Source organism: Kryptolebias marmoratus, linkage group LG9 (assembly GCF_001649575.2).
Source record: "Kryptolebias marmoratus isolate JLee-2015 linkage group LG9, ASM164957v2, whole genome shotgun sequence".
Lineage (NCBI taxonomy): Eukaryota > Metazoa > Chordata > Actinopteri > Cyprinodontiformes > Rivulidae > Kryptolebias > Kryptolebias marmoratus.
Window position 1 is genome coordinate 3786056 of NC_051438.1, and position 15617 is coordinate 3801672.

General features: G+C 39.8%; 1 protein-coding gene across 3 annotated transcripts; it reads left to right on the top strand.

Moving 5' to 3' along the window:
• The first annotated feature begins 329 nt into the window (after positions 1–329).
• Positions 330–15307, top strand: pcdh18b (protocadherin 18b). Of its 3 annotated transcripts, none has more exons than XM_017441281.3 (4): positions 330–3214; positions 3657–3745; positions 5463–5578; positions 12233–15307. In XM_017441281.3, exons 1-4 carry the CDS (start codon positions 713–715, stop codon positions 13177–13179), a joined length of 3654 nt encoding a protein of 1217 aa, XP_017296770.1. In that variant the 5' UTR covers positions 330–712; the 3' UTR covers positions 13180–15307. The 3 variants fall into 3 exon arrangements, with proteins under 3 accessions (XP_017296770.1, XP_017296769.1, XP_017296768.1); XM_017441280.3 differs by having other exon boundaries at positions 3690–3745; positions 5463–5632; XM_017441279.3 differs by having other exon boundaries at positions 331–3214; positions 5463–5632.
• The last annotated feature ends 310 nt before the right edge of the window (positions 15308–15617 follow it).

The window sequence follows — 15617 nt, forward strand, 5'->3', positions numbered from 1 at the left end:
GAGGTCAGTGGGGTGGGGAGTGGGGGGTGTCAAAGTGCCAGAGCTCCGAATAAGTTTTCCTCTGCTTCATTGTTACGACACACTTTTAATTCGGAGGTGTATTCTGTGCCATGTGGGGGAGAAAGTAGGGGAACGGGGCTCCATGAATAATCCCTCCTGTGCTGCTCGAAGGAGGACATTCTGGTGATTTAGAAGGGGAGGGGTGTTGTATGTGTGTGCGGGCGTGTGTGTGTGTGTGTGTGTGCAGATGAAAGCCTCAGAAATGGAGTTGAGAAGAGTGAGGGGTGATGCTGTCAGAGAATGAANGGGGGGGGGGGGTAGAGCGCGTGGAGCAAGTCTCAGGCGCGCGCGCACACACACGCTCCATCTTTTCTTTCTCTCTCTCTCTCTCCTCTTGAGTCTGGGCGAAAGCTGCGCCTTTCTTCTCCCAGACGCACACACACGCATTCTCACTCATCCAGACACACACACACTGAGGAGGAAGAGGAGGAGACGGAGGCAACAGTTCAGTCTGCTGGAGCAGCGCGCGGATCTGTCTGTGCGCTTCAACACAGCGCACTTCTCTCCTGTTTATCTGTTTATCTTTTGTTTGTTTGTTTACTTTTACCAGCGCACAGTAGCTGTGGATTTAACATGCCAGACTTTTAAGGATATATCGTCCACTCCCTCCTCTTCCTCTGTGGAAGTAATCGCCACCGTGCGCGCACCGAAGATGGGGCCAAAAGTGCTCCAAACCAAAGGAGTTGTCTTTTCCGTTGCACCGCTGCAGCTGCTGCTGCTGCTCGCCTCTCTGCATGGCTCCGCCGGGAAAACCCTCAAATATAAAGTTTATGAGGAGCAGAAAGTGGGAACAGTTATCGCCCGATTAAAGGAGGACGTCTCTGGGGTTCTGTCCAAGCTGCCCGGTTCCTTGAGCTTTCGGTTCCGCGCCATGCAGAGGGGCAGCGCGCCGCTGCTCTCCGTCCGTGAGGAGGACGGCGAGATCAGCATCGGCACCAAAATAGACCGCGAGAAGCTCTGCGAGAAAAACCTGAACTGCTCCATCGAATTCGACGTGGTGACTCTGCCCACGGAATACCTGCAGCTGTTTCACGTGGAGGTGGAGGTGCTGGACATCAACGACAACTCCCCGCACTTCTCACGCGCCATCGTGCCCATCGAGATCTCCGAGAGCGCGTCCGTCGGGACGCGCGTCCCGCTAGACGGCGCCGTGGACGCAGACGTGGGTGAGAACTCGCTCCACACCTACTCACTGACGCCCAACAACTTCTTCAAGATCGACGTGAGGACCAGGACGGACGGGGCCAAGTACGCAGAGCTGGTGGTGATGAGAGAACTGGACCGGGAGGTGCAGTCCAGCTACCAGCTGCAGCTCACGGCCTCAGATAATGGTGTACCCCCCAAGTCAGGGTCCACTTTACTCAAGATAAGCATCTCAGATTCCAATGACAATAGCCCTGTTTTTGATGAGCAGGCTTATGTCATCAGTTTGCTGGAAAACTCCCCTCTTGGGACTCTAATCATTGATTTAAACGCCACAGATCCAGATGAGGGCACAAATGGTAAAATCGTCTACTCTTTCAGCAGCCACGTTTCACCTAAGATCTTGGAAACATTTAAGATAAACCCAGAAACTGGCCACATAACTCTCATTAAAAAAGTGGACTACGAAACCACTGTGTCATATGAGCTAGATGTTCAGGCCCAGGACCTGGGTCCAAATTCTATCCCCGAACTTTGTAAAATTGTGGTAAAAGTGGTTGATGTGAACGACAACAAACCAGAAATAAACATCAATCTGATGACTCAAGGCAAAGAGGAAGTTGCTTACATTTCAGAAGGGGCCCCGGTGGACACGTTCATTGCACTAGTACGTGTTGATGACAATGACGCTGGCCCCAATGGGGAAGTGGTATGCAGACTGCATGGCCACGGCCACTTCAGACTCCAGAAAACCCATGAGAAGAACTACATGATTCTCACCAATGTCTCACTGGACAGGGAGAAGAGGTCAGAGTACAGTCTGACGGTTATAGCTGAGGACAGGGGCTCCCCAAGCCTGTCTACTATCAAACACTTCACTGTTCAAGTGTTGGATGAAAACGATAATCCTCCACATTTTGAAAAGAACCGCTATGAGATTTTTAAATCTGAGAACAACTCTCCTGGTGCCTACCTGATGACAGTGGTGGCCTCAGATCTGGATTTGGGGACAAACGGTCATGTCACCTACACCATCATAGATGCTCTGATTCAAGAGAGTCCCATTTCTACCTACGTCACCATTGACCTTTCTAATGGTGCCATCTATGCCTTGCGCAGCTTTGACCATGAAGATGTCAGCCGGATAGCCTTCACTGTTCAGGCTCGTGACGGGGGGAACCCTGCTCTGTCAGCCAACACTACTGTCCTGCTCACGGTTCTGGATGAAAATGACAACCCACCTATCATCCACTCTCCTTCTCTCAGGAATCATACCGCTGAGCTTCCTCTGTGGAAGTATGCGTCTCCTGGTCAGCTGGTCACGGCGCTTAAAGTCACAGACCGTGACTCTGGTGCCAATGGAGAGGTGAGCTGTGCCATTGTTAGTGGGAACGAGGATGGGTTGTTTGTGATGGATGCTCGGCGGTGCGAGCTCAGAACCAATGCCAGTCTAGAGCAGACTTCACGGGATATGATGGAGATTAGAGTGGAAGTACAGGACAGGGGCACCACCAGTTTAACCACAGGAGCCCTCCTCAGGCTCTCCCTGCAGGAAAACATGGATATTCTCCCCCCTCTCTACCCCACCAGCTCCAGCCAAGCTTCACTTGATCTGTCGCTCATTGTCATCATTTCTCTTGTCGCTGTTTGTGCTCTGCTACTAATTGTTATGGTGATGTTTGCAACCACCCGCTGCAGCCAGGAGAAGAAGGACCCCAGGCACAATTACAACTGTCGTGTGGCAGAGAACAGCTATCAGAACCACCCCAAAAAGCCCTCCAGGCAGATCCATAAGGCAGACATTACCCTGGTCCCCACTGTTAATGGAACTTTACCTGTGCGATCTCACCCACGATCCCCCTTGCCTTCCCCTACACCTGAGAGAGGCACTCTGGGAAGCAGACAAAGCCATCACAGCCGGCAGTCACTCAACAGCCTAGTTACAATCTCCTCCAATCATGTGCCAGAGAACTTTGCCCTGGAGTTGGCCCACACTACTCCTCCTGTAGAGGTAAGATGTCTACCTTTTCTTTTCTTGCCCATTTCTCCTAATTTAAATGGATACTTTAAAAGTATATTAGTTTAAATGTACCATTTGCCAAAAGTAACACAAATGTTGATTTTGATTTAAATAATATTAATCTGAAATGCTGCACGATAAATAATTATTCTGTGTTTTATGAAGTTTTGTTATGAATTTTATCTGTTGGTCCTGTATTTTGTTATCCTCAATCCTCCCTGTCATGATTTTTTGACCATCACATTTAGCAACATATCACAGACTTATGTCACCTCTGTCCTTTAGTCCTTCCCCATATTGCCTCCTACCACCCAGCATTGTCTTGTGGTCTTGGTTATTTGACTCCATTCATTTTCCCTCTTCATTTTTTCCTTTTATTTTTGTCTCTTTTTTTTTTTCTTTCTTTTTTTTATGGTTTCTCTGGGGATTGTAGCAAGTCTCACAGCTTCTGTCCATGCTCCATCAGGGCCAGTACCAGCCACGACCAAGCTTCAGAGGCAACAAATACACCAGAAGCTACAGGTAATGTACAAATACATAACTCCCTTTGAGAACCTCTGCGATATCACAACAAATCCCTTTCATAAGACGTAGCTGTTGGTACTTTCACAAAAGGTAGATCATTATATCTTGAACCAGTAGTTTTCTGGTTTGGACTCAAACTGCTCAAAAACTTCACATCTGTATAATTTCATGCACTGTAAAAAGGAATTTAGGAGAGATTTAAATACTACATTTAAAGATTATTTCACTTTTAATCAAGCGTTTAAGCTAGTAAATATATTTTACAAAAATGGTCAAATTTGAATAGTTAACTATTTATTTTTAGTAAGAACTGCAACCTAAAATTTGTAATTAAAATGTAACCAAAGATATTGGTTATGCAGTACAACACACATCATCAGCATTTAAGTGAACAGTTAACTTCACCCTAAAAACAAACTGTTGAAATCCAAACAATAAAATTGGTGTAAAAATTGCACTTAGTTAATTTCACTAGCTTATAACCAACATTTTAAAGTTAAAATTACCCAAATGTATCAGCTATTGTACATTACACTTAAATTAGTTACATTTCAACCAATTCAATTTTTTTACTTAGTTATATCAGATATGCTCTTGCTAAATATTTATGCATGTAACTTCTCAAAAATTTGTCAAGTCTTCACTTTTTTTCATCATTCTAGTTGAATAAATTGGGTAATGATCAAATCAAATTTATTTACAGTATATAGCACATTTAAAAAAAAAAAACTGCCGTACTTCACACAAAAAGTAAAAAGATACCACCAAACCCAAGACACCATAAAACAAACTAAATAACTAAAAACAATCAAAAAATTATAAAATGTTAAAATGATGGAAGAAATATGTATATACTTGATGTCACTTAGCTATGTTGGTTGAACTTAAATAAACTCAGGACGTAATTATTCAAAATAGTAAAATTAGAACTAGTTTGCTTGAACATGTAATTTAAATTTTAGACCAAAGAGACAATATTTATACTAATTAATATTTTTTATTCAAAGGGAGGTATAAAATACATTAAAGTACAATTACAGACAAAATAGCATTTGGACATTTAACAGCTCATTATCAATTATGAGCCTCCAACATCCAGGAATTTCTTATATTTATGATAAAATAATTGTGTAACAGGAAAAAAGAAGGGTGTAAATGTTTGTGCAAAGAAAAAAACTAATTGATCCCAAACATGTGGACATAGGTTTGTGATTAGTAGATAAAGTCCGCTAATGCAAGGCAGATACATAAGCACTGCACTTCATTATCACACCTCAAGGATAGAAATGTAAAAACAGAACCTTCCCACCAAAAGTTTTAGAACAGTTCCTAAAGTTAGCTTTAACTACGTTATTTATATTCCTAATCCCATCACAAGAAAGACTTAGGTCTGCTTCATACTTAGTAAAAAAAAAAAAAAAATCAGATCTCACTCGTAGTTGCATAATGAAAATTGCATCATTTTGTTCTCCTGGTTGCCTTGGCTGCCACCTTCTTGACACAAGGTCCAGGTAGAACTTTTTCTCACAGAGGTATCATTCTCTGTTTGACTCTGCAGACAGCCAGTGAACCATTGACCCAACAGTTCCTTCTGCAAGCTACTCTCTTTCTCTGCTCCTTTTTATCTTATTTTATCAGTTGTGTGTCTTCTACATGGTTTTATTAGTATTACAGCTATGATCAATGCATCAAATCACTTTCTGGCTCTGTGCAGATATGCCCTGAATGAGATGGACAAGTTCAGTCTGAAGGACAGCGGCCGTGGAGACAGCGAAGCTGGAGACAGTGACTATGAACCTGGCAGGGAGTCCCCCATGGATAGGCTCCTCGGTGAGGCCTTTACTGACCTATATTCTCCCAGTGGGCAGCACAGACTGCATGCAGGTACAACCCAGTCCCCAACCCACCACAGCCATTAACCCCCGTCTCCTTGTTTTACTGCATTCCACAGCCCTCATGTCATTTCCCACCACCTCCCTCATATGGCCTTAGCCTTGAGGTTCAAAGCTGACGTCTCGTCATAATATTTAATCAACATTTTATGCCTTTTTTAACTCTTTCAAAAACTACATCTGCAATATTTGGGTAAAGATTGCAAGGGTATAATCAACAATTTTTTTACCATTTATTTCATACCTCCATTCATTTATTTTCTTTGTTCCTGTTTAGGGTTGCAGGCAGCTGGTTTTTACTTCAGCGATCAATGGGCTCAAATCCAGTGACCAAATATGGCAACTATTTTATTCATAAAATTCTAGAAATATAGAAATAGTGAACTTATTAAAGGTGGTAGATTTGGTTGACGTCATGGTCTCGGGTTAATCTGAGTCACTTACTAAAGTGATTTAGTTCACTTGAGTCACTCACCTCCCAAAAAAAGAAAAAAAACAAACAAAACAAAAAAACTATCGCAGTGGATGTGAAAAATTCACATCTGCATTTTTCAGAGATGTTTATTTTATATTTCCACACACCAATAAACAAACAACATACAAATGATGGACCAAAACAAATGAGAAAACTTAAAATGTGCAAATCATACATAAGTTATAAGTTAAAACACACAGACACATAGGCAAAAACATTACAGCCTACCTTTGCTTTTCAGGAGCAGACGATGATCATAAACAGTCAGTACAATCTAGTTATAATACGATTATTTAGTATATGACAAAATGCCAAAAATGAAATCATTGTCTATATACCCAGCAGCATCAAAACTTCACTTTGATGCAGTTGTTCATTCTGAGCAACCACAGAGGCAAAGCTGGAAAAAAATTACTTCCTCTCAACAGGAAGAACCCTCCATTAGAACCAGAAGTTAGATGGCCATCTGCCTTGACCAACTGGGGGTTGAGAGGACAGAACTCTTCTAGTACTAGTTTATACCTTTCCAGCACAGCTACATTACTTTCCACTAAAAGATGAGGACAAAAATTACATAACCAGATCAGTTTAGGGCTTCAGAAGTCTCCAGAGCCTCCTAAACCAAACAGCAAGGCATTTTATAAAGTCTATTTTTTTCTAGTCAGTTTTTAAAGGCACAAAACAAGAGGTTCCCATAAACATGTCTGCAGGTATAGAAGATAGCTTAAAACTGAAAAACTCTCTTTGAGTTTTATTAACTTCTAGGATTCACATTTTTACTAAAGGAGATCAGTATGTTCATTTTAACTTAATGGCACCTACTAGTGGCTAATGGTACGTTAAGACCAACGTGTACAGCTTTGATCATCTTCTTAAGACAGAACTCAGTAACCACATAATATAAAATGATGAAACTATTGTTAGTAGGATTGTGATTTTGTGGTTTGAAAAAAAGGTTAAAAAATTCTACAGTAAAATATTTATTTACAGTATTTGCTGAGATTTAGTGAATTTGTATTTCCCTTGGAGGATTGTGAATGAAAGTGTATGAATTCAACCTGCAAGTTTTTTCTCAGTGTCACTAAAATCTTGAAATATCTATTCAGAAAGCTCAAGTGATTCTGTGCTACAGCAACCCTTGGCTTCTCTCTGCTGTCACTCTCTGTGGACTTCCCATTCCCTCCACAGCTGCATTAACAAGCAAGAGCTTTACCACTTGTTGACTAACCCATCTGACTTTAAAATATTCTGCCCCTCAAGCATCAAACATCTGCCAGGTTTCACAGATGTGTTAAGTGAGAAGCACTTGGTCATATCCTCAGAATGTCTCCATTGGTGTCTCAGCAGACATCACACAGGTTGCATGGTGCACCCTTTTCTCTGAGCTGCTGCTTCGTTCCAGTCAGCTTCCCACACAGCCATCACTCCATACTGAATTCAAGCTACATCCCAATTAAAGTTGATTCAGACAGGCACACAGTGTCATCACTAACACCCTCTCCCCTCTCTCCCCTCCTTTACAGCGGTGTGAAGGAGCTCAGCTCATTAGTCACTGTGCATTTTTTCCAGCTTCACTTTCAGCCATTGAAGCCGAGGTCCTCAGGCTTTTCAGTATAAAAAAGTGCCATTTAATTGCCATGTGGTGAATAGGTGCTGTGGAGTCAGTTCTGAGTAGTGCTCATGATTAAGGCTTGAAGAATATAATTACACCTCCAAACTCACCTTTCTCCCAGTGTACGTTCAGCCTAGCTCCCACCCCCGCGTCCACTGCAGCAGGAAGGGTTCAGAGCACCGTTTTGTCACCTCTTTGTCATAATGTCTGAAGCCTTTAACGATCTGCTAAATGTGGCACAAACCGTAACCTGTGTAGGAACAACAACTAGCCTTGTCCAAATTTTTTGTCTGAATTCAGCATATTGTTTTCCTGTTTGTAGTTTCTTTGTTCCATTTTTTGCTGTCAAACTACATTGACATACTTTGTGCCATTCTGTGCTATGACTTTTGTTTTTTGTAACTTTATACTTTTAAAACTATTTAACTTCATTTAAAAGAAAAATACTCCAAAGAAATACATTGAAATTTATTTAAATCCTTCAGAAACATATCTGTCTCTTAGAAATCTGCTTCAGGATATGTGCTCTATTTTTGTCTTCTTATGCTACTTTTAGTTTTTACCTGCCATTTTTATATTTTTGCGTTTAGCTTCCGCTTGCTCCTTTTAACTTTTAGCTACAATTTTTCTCATTTTACCTACTGTTTTAGCCACCTCTTCCCCAGATCTGGCTCTAGGGGGAAGCCCTGGTATCCCTGGTTTAGGTAAGGTGTCATGGTAGTATTCATCATAAGAGTTTAATCATACTCTGCTGGCCCCTTGCTCCAAACCAGTTTGCCATATGAAACCCTATTAGGGCAAACACTTTGGGTTGTTACCTTGCAACCTAGTCTTGGATAAGTGGCAGAGGCTTGATGATGGATGTATGGGTGGATGGGTTGATAGACTGATGTCATAAGCAGTATTGTGAGATTTTTAATTTTACAGTAGCAACTAAAAGTTAACAAATCACTTCCTGTGCAGCTTCTATTTGGTGGTTGTTAGTCAGACTTCTTTAAATGCAGAAACATCCCAAAACTCCAGAACCAAACTCTTGATTAGGTCCTTTAAACATGTCTTCTTATCAGAGTCCCGAGTCTATTGTAAACTGGTCCAGTTGTCCCTGCTGACACTGCTTAGTGCATTTCAGGGTCCTCTTATCAATCAGAGATTCAATTCTGACTTCAAACAAAGTCTGTGTAGGAGCCCTTCCTGATTCGGTGTAAGTCAGTGGTGTCCAGTCCTGGTCCTGGAGGGCCACTATCCTGCATGTTTTAGAAGTTTCCCTGCTGTTATTCCCTGCAGGTAGTCAAACAGATTTCAGTTAACATCAAGTCCTTTCAAAAGAAATCATCCACCAATAGGAATAAGCACACCTGGGATGAATCTCCCATCAGCTAGAGTCTGCTTCTAAGGCCATTCTGGTCTGCAACAGTGGTTGAAAACATCAAGACAAAATCAGTTCAACAACAAAAAAAAAAAAACATTTCAAAAAATGTTTAAGAAAAATTTAAAACCTTTTATAAATCCTTATTATACATTACAAATATGCAATCTATTTAGACCGATTTTGTGGCTTGTAGTTTAAATCCACAATCCTACTTTTGGTGAAACATTCTAAGCATATTTCCTTTTTGTATGAAAAGAGGGATATGATCAAATTTAAAAGCTTGTAAAAATGATGGATCACTGTTAAGCTGTTGTAAAAAAATGTCTCTGGTCATGGGATAACTAACATTACCTGTATGGATTGCATTTTTATGTTCTGTGAACCTACGTAGTAAGTGTTTTTTGGTTCTACCTATTTAAAAAAAAACTTTGCAATTTGGGCATTCTAGTCTACAGATTACTAAAACATCATCATTTTCAACTCAAAATTGTTGCTTGATAAACTATAAAATCAATACAATCTAAAGTAAACAGTTGCAATATTGGTGATTTATCTGTGAATTCTCAAGGGTAAAAATAGTAAAATATTTTGCTGGCAAGTAAATCAGTCACTTAAACTGACACACAGTGAAGCTCTCAGTTAAAATGTGTCTGATGCTTTCTTTTTTTCATGTTCACTCATGGATCAGAAGGGTTAAATCTTTCATGTCTATCCTTTCATCAGCAGGGCAACCAATCAGCTGCTGCCTACACACATTTTTCCTTCCAGTGCACCCAAATGCACTTTTCATCTGCTCTAAGATGTATTATAAATGTTTCTTTCATGTTAATGAGGGGATAATAAAGTCCCTCAATAGCACAAGTGAAAAGCGGCGCACTTCTTTTAATGAAGGATTTAGGTTGGCATATTTGATTTGTCTAATTTATTCTTCTGAGATTTTGTATTTGAAGATTTAATGTTGAAAAGAGAGACTTGAAAGGGGAAAATGCGGGGAATTTATTCTGAATGTATAATAGGCATTGATTGGTTTGGCTGAATTGTCTCTGTGGTAAATACACTGGAAGGTCTCCTGCAGAGAACCTTTCAGACTAATTAGGGCAGATTTCCACTGTGAAAAAAAGAAAAGAAAAGACAAACACACAGAAACAGGAGAGCAAATATTAGTATTATTCACAAAAAAGGTCAAAAAACATTTTTGTTAAAATTATTACCTGCTGAGATAATGCTTTTGCCCATGTGTGCGTGTTCTATATGTTTGTTAGCAAAATATCTCATGACCCACTGGATTAATTTCAGTGAAACTTTTCAGAAAGTAATAAATGCGTGTACAGAAACAGCTGATTATTGTTTGAAGTGAATCCAATTCAAGATGGTTGCCACAGCCAACTGACCTTAGGAAACACAAAATCCATCCATCCATCCATTTCCATTTACTTCTCCTTTCTGGGTTGTTGGAAAATGGTTCTAAGTTTGTCAATTTTGAGTGAAAATTAGATGTGGTAGTAGCTTAAAGACATCTCCGACACATATTTTGAGCACTAACTGATCACACAAGACGTGCTTTTAAAACTTTGCCAGGGCCTATTGAAGTCAACACAGTCGGTCTGTTAGCAAAATATGTCTGAACCACAGGATATATTTCAGTAAAGCCTTTTTTGAAAAAATAGAAAACTTAAACTGTGATAAATGCCATGATTTACTTAAATGTGAAAATTTTACAAAACATTTATTTTTAAGCAATGTTTAGTACAAACCAAAAATAATTCTCAGCAATTAGCTCCATGTTGGTGTCAATAAGATTATTATAAAGGGATTTTATTTCTACTTTTTATAAAATTGTTGGTATCTTTTGCTTCTAAATCCAATGAATTCAATGTTTTTACTCTATTCTGTCTGACTCATTGCCAGAAAAAAGATGCAGAACAGCTATAAAGATTTTTTTTAAAAATTCAAATTAATTTTTTTTTCACTTCTCCACAACAGAATGCTGTCTGAGTAGCGAGGCAGCAGCTACTGCTTAACTGAATCAACTCAAAGCTGAGTTGTAGGATGTAGTGATTCTTTTCAATATACATTTTTTAGTCTGTAACTAAGAAAGTAAAACTAGAATCAGTAAAGCACTGCATGCTTTTGTCTTATTGCTGGGAGTGATAACAGTTTTATGTAAAAATAAAAAATGGGAGAGCAAATACATAAGTTTGCACCCCTACTTTAGAAAATGGGGGGAGCAGCTGCTTCTTTGAGCAGTACCTTTTTGAACTAACAACCACCACAGCAAACTGGCAATAAAAAATGAAACAAGTTAAAACATTTTTAGATATTGAGCTAAAATTTGTTGCATTAGTGGCTGAGCATTACCAACACATATAACAAGCACTACATATTGTGCACCATTTTTTACTGTCAACACTGCTTGACTGTTAGCATAATATCTCATAAACCACTAAAGATATTTCAATGAAACTCAAAAATCATTTGATGTACAACAATAATTCAAGATGGCCACCACCGGTAACTGCGCTTTGGAAACACAAAAACTACTCTTAACTTATCCAGTTTTAGATATATTGAGCAAAAATGTATTGTAGTATTAGGTGATAGTCAACCCTAACAGTTATTCTGAGCAATAACACTTTGCAGTACACCTTGTGATAATGTGTGGTATCATACATAACTTTATTTTCAGTTTTGATTAAAATTATTATAACTCAAGCAACACAAGATTATATTAATTCAGTGGTGCCCAATCCTGGTCCTCTCGGACCCTAACCTGCATTCTTTAGATGTTTCTCTGCTTTGACACATCTGATTTGATTGAATAAGTGATTAACAGGCTCCTGTAGAACTTGAAGACATGCTAAAGAGCAAGAAAACAACTAACAACACTCAAAAACTAGGATTGGGCACCCCGTCCTAGTTTTAAACTCTGAAATGTTTTTTTAAAGCAGATGTGATGTTTTGGTGTCCCAATATTGTACTGATATTACATTTTTTTATCTTTTGATGTCAAACTGCTTTGTTTTAAATGGTGAAATTATTGACTGTTGTTTGATAACTACTTTTCTTTAAAAAACAAACAAACATTTGCAGCACACATTATTAATAACTCATGAGTATTTCTGTTTGTTTTTTACAGCAATGAAACTTTGCACGGAGGAGTGTCGTGTTTTGGGTCACTCAGACCAGTGCTGGATGCCTCCCCTGGCCTTACAAGCCTCATCCTCTGCTGACTACCGAAGCAACCTCTACATTCCTGGGGAAGAAGCCCACCAAGCACCTGACATCTCTCAGGAAAAGATCCCACAACCCTGCACTGACACCTGTCCTACCCGGAACCAGAGCTTCTCCACCTTTGGTAAGGACCTTGGTGGGGAGGATGGTGGAGAAGAGGAGTGCGGAGAAGCAGGCCCATCTGAAGAAGGAGATGAAGATCTGTGTGGTACCACATCACTGCTGTCAGAGATGAGCAGTGTGTTCCAGAGGTTGCTACCACAAGGTCTGGATTCATACATACAGGTCAATGAGAACCAGAAGGGGACAAGCCTGAGTGGGGTCGGTGTACCAATGACTGGATCTTTAGATCGCAGAAGAGGCCATCTACCAGGGAAACCCAGTCCATCTGTCCACCAGCAGGGTGTAGCAGCTTGGGCTGCCAACACTCACTTCCAGAATCCAGGAAGCAGCATCTGTGCTTCTGGTCAGCACCAAGTTGGCAGCTACCACACCCTCAAACCCAACATCAAGCTCAGCTCACAGAGCAGCAGCCAAAAGGGGTCCCAGGCACCCAAAAACAGTCCCCAAAACAGTGGACATGCTTCTAAAACCAACAGTAGTCCTCTGGTAACGGGGCTGGTTAACCAAACAATGGTGCAGCCGTCCTTGACCCAGGCCCCAGCCACTGGGCCCTCTTCCAAGTGGCTGCCAGCCATGGAGGAGATCCCAGAGAACTATGAGGAGGATGATTTTGAGTCGGTCCTCAGCCAACTTCAAGGCAAACGGAGTGACAGCCGACATGAGCTGGTGGATGCCAGCGAGCTGGTGGCCGAAATTAACAAACTCTTGCAGGATGTTCGGCAGAGCTAGATGCTCTTTCTTATTTATTTCTACACATTCACTGCCTCTTTTTAAAAAGAAAAAAAATGTGAGAGGTGAGTGTGTGTGTGTCAAAAGAAGAAGAAGAAAGAAAAAAAACCCAGCAACTTAAAAAACAAACTAAAAAAGACGTGCAATAGGGTTGGGCAAAATTTTGTCTACTGGCCATCGTTGATGCAATGACCAATGGCCAATGCTGTGAAAGTAGGCTGTTTGTGGCCAAAAAAGCCCCAACAAAACAGATTTTGTATTACTTTATTACTTTGATTCTAAATCAGATGTGTGCAACAACCTCTGGCCTACATGCTGGTGTAGATTCTCAGTCACCCAGGACATGGTAAATCTGAAAATAGAGTTAAACCTCTGGGCTGACATTAGAACCTACAGCCAATTTTCTCCCTGTGAGAAGGGAAATTTCGTCAGTTTCTAACTTGATGCTCTTATTGTCACATCCATCCATGCATTTTCTTTTCTCCTTTCTGGGTCATGGGGAGCTGGTGCCTATCTCCAGTCATTGTGCAAAAGGCCGGGGACATGCTGAACAGGTCACCAGTCCATCACGAGGACACATAGAAACAAACGAGACAAACCACCATTCACACTCTCACTGACACCTAGGGACAATTTTAGACTTACCAATAAACCTAACATGCATGTTTTTAGACTGTGAGAGGAAAACAGAGTACCCAGAGTAAATCCACATGTACACAGGGAGAACTTAGTCACAGCACACAATATTTTTAAAAGTTGTAACTAGCAGGAAATGTCTGTGCTGAGGAACACAGTGCACACAGATAAATCAAGGTGGAGACCAGGTGGATCTCAGAGCAAATGTGTCACCACCGACACTTATTAGTTCAGTTGTGAATCCTAATGGTAGCACATAACTGGGCTGTGACTGTTGGAGACTACTTGGTGACTCAAAATTGTGGCAAAAAGGGAGGAAGATGTATATGTATAAATTTTCTGTTGCAGGCTTACTGAACTCTGAGTGTTTGCAACTGAACAACCAGCTAGTTGCAACCATGTTTTAAATGACCAATTTTTGGAAATCATGACCCATTTTCATGTGCTTTCAAAATGTAATTTTTGGCTGCTATGGGCATTATCTTGTTACCCACTTGCTCCCACATCATGCCTACCATAGCAGCCCCCCTTTGGTTTATGATTTAACCTGCTAGAGTATACTATTAAATGAATACTAAGTAGATTGGACCAGTTTTTCAATAATTATAATTTATCACCAGCATGCTTTTAAGACCTAGACATTTGCCTTGGATGTTTTCTGTTAGAGGAAAGCTCTCATGTAGGTGTCAAAATACAGCTCTAGTGCTCTTGAGACGAGTTGGAAAGATCCACAATATAAATAAAATGTGTTTGACATGATGTTTGAGACCATTTTAAGAGAAAAAATGTTGCTTCAACTTTTTGAACATATTCAAAACTCAAGCAACAGGACTGTACATCTCTGAGTCACATGAGAAAATTGTTTATAAATTAGGCCATCAAAAGGGCATATTCAGCGCTATATTTCTTTTCTTTCTTTTGTGATAATTTTCTTTTTTGCCCTTAAATTTTATGTCTTGGCTGATCTTAAAGAAATACTAGGATCTGTTTGTTAAAATTCCAGTCAATAACAAGTAGTTTTAAGCAGACTCTAATGGCCAATGGTTGACACAGTTGTCTAATTGCCCAACCCTAGTGTGGAACTGTCATAAAAGTTGCATTTTGACTTAAATAACTGTGTTTTGTGAATGCTAATTATCCCAAAAAAATGTTTGTTAAATGCTGGTTTGGTACACAATGTACATATGTGGCAGTATTTATCTTTGTATTTTAAAAATACATTTGTATACTTATATTTATAAAAAGAAGTGTAAATAAATTTAATCAAAAGTCTATTTTTATAATTTAATGCATGTTGAGTACAAAAGCATTGAATCAAAACTTTGACATGCGATTGACATTCTGCATATTTAAATTGTCTTTTGTATTGTATTTTTTTTATTTGTCACTATTATATGTATTCATGAATATATTAATGAATTATTGGATACTTGTCTTTGTGATTTACTGTGAGGGATGGGTGCTAGACAAATAAATATCACACAAAAACTGGTGTCTGTCTTTTGCATTTGTGTTGTGTTGTAGGAATGAATGTTGAACAGGGTTTCATTTTTTCTTAATAACTATGTACTTTCTTGGAGTTTGACCATATTTATAGTGTTAGATGAATTAGTCTTTTATCCATTAATTTACATAACCTCATCTAAAGCCAAATATAGTCAATGTAAATTATTCTACAAATAAAAGCAAACAGAAGTAACTATTATATTATTCATGGGGCGTCAATGCTTTTCCACAGTGTTCCAATTCATCCAAACAAGTTCACAATTACTTGGATTCAGTGTTTCTCTTTATGAATAAAG

Bases quoted from the DNA above. Each gene is read 5' to 3' on its own strand.
- pcdh18b (XM_017441279.3), top strand. From the start codon at position 713: ATGGGGCCAAAAGTGCTCCAAACCAAAGGAGTTGTCTTTTCCGTTGCA. The intron at 3,215-3,656 runs GTAAGATGTCTA...TGGGGATTGTAG, and splicing joins ACACTACTCCTCCTGTAGAG to CAAGTCTCACAGCTTCTGTC. The intron at 3,746-5,462 runs GTAATGTACAAA...GGCTCTGTGCAG, and splicing joins AAATACACCAGAAGCTACAG to ATATGCCCTGAATGAGATGG.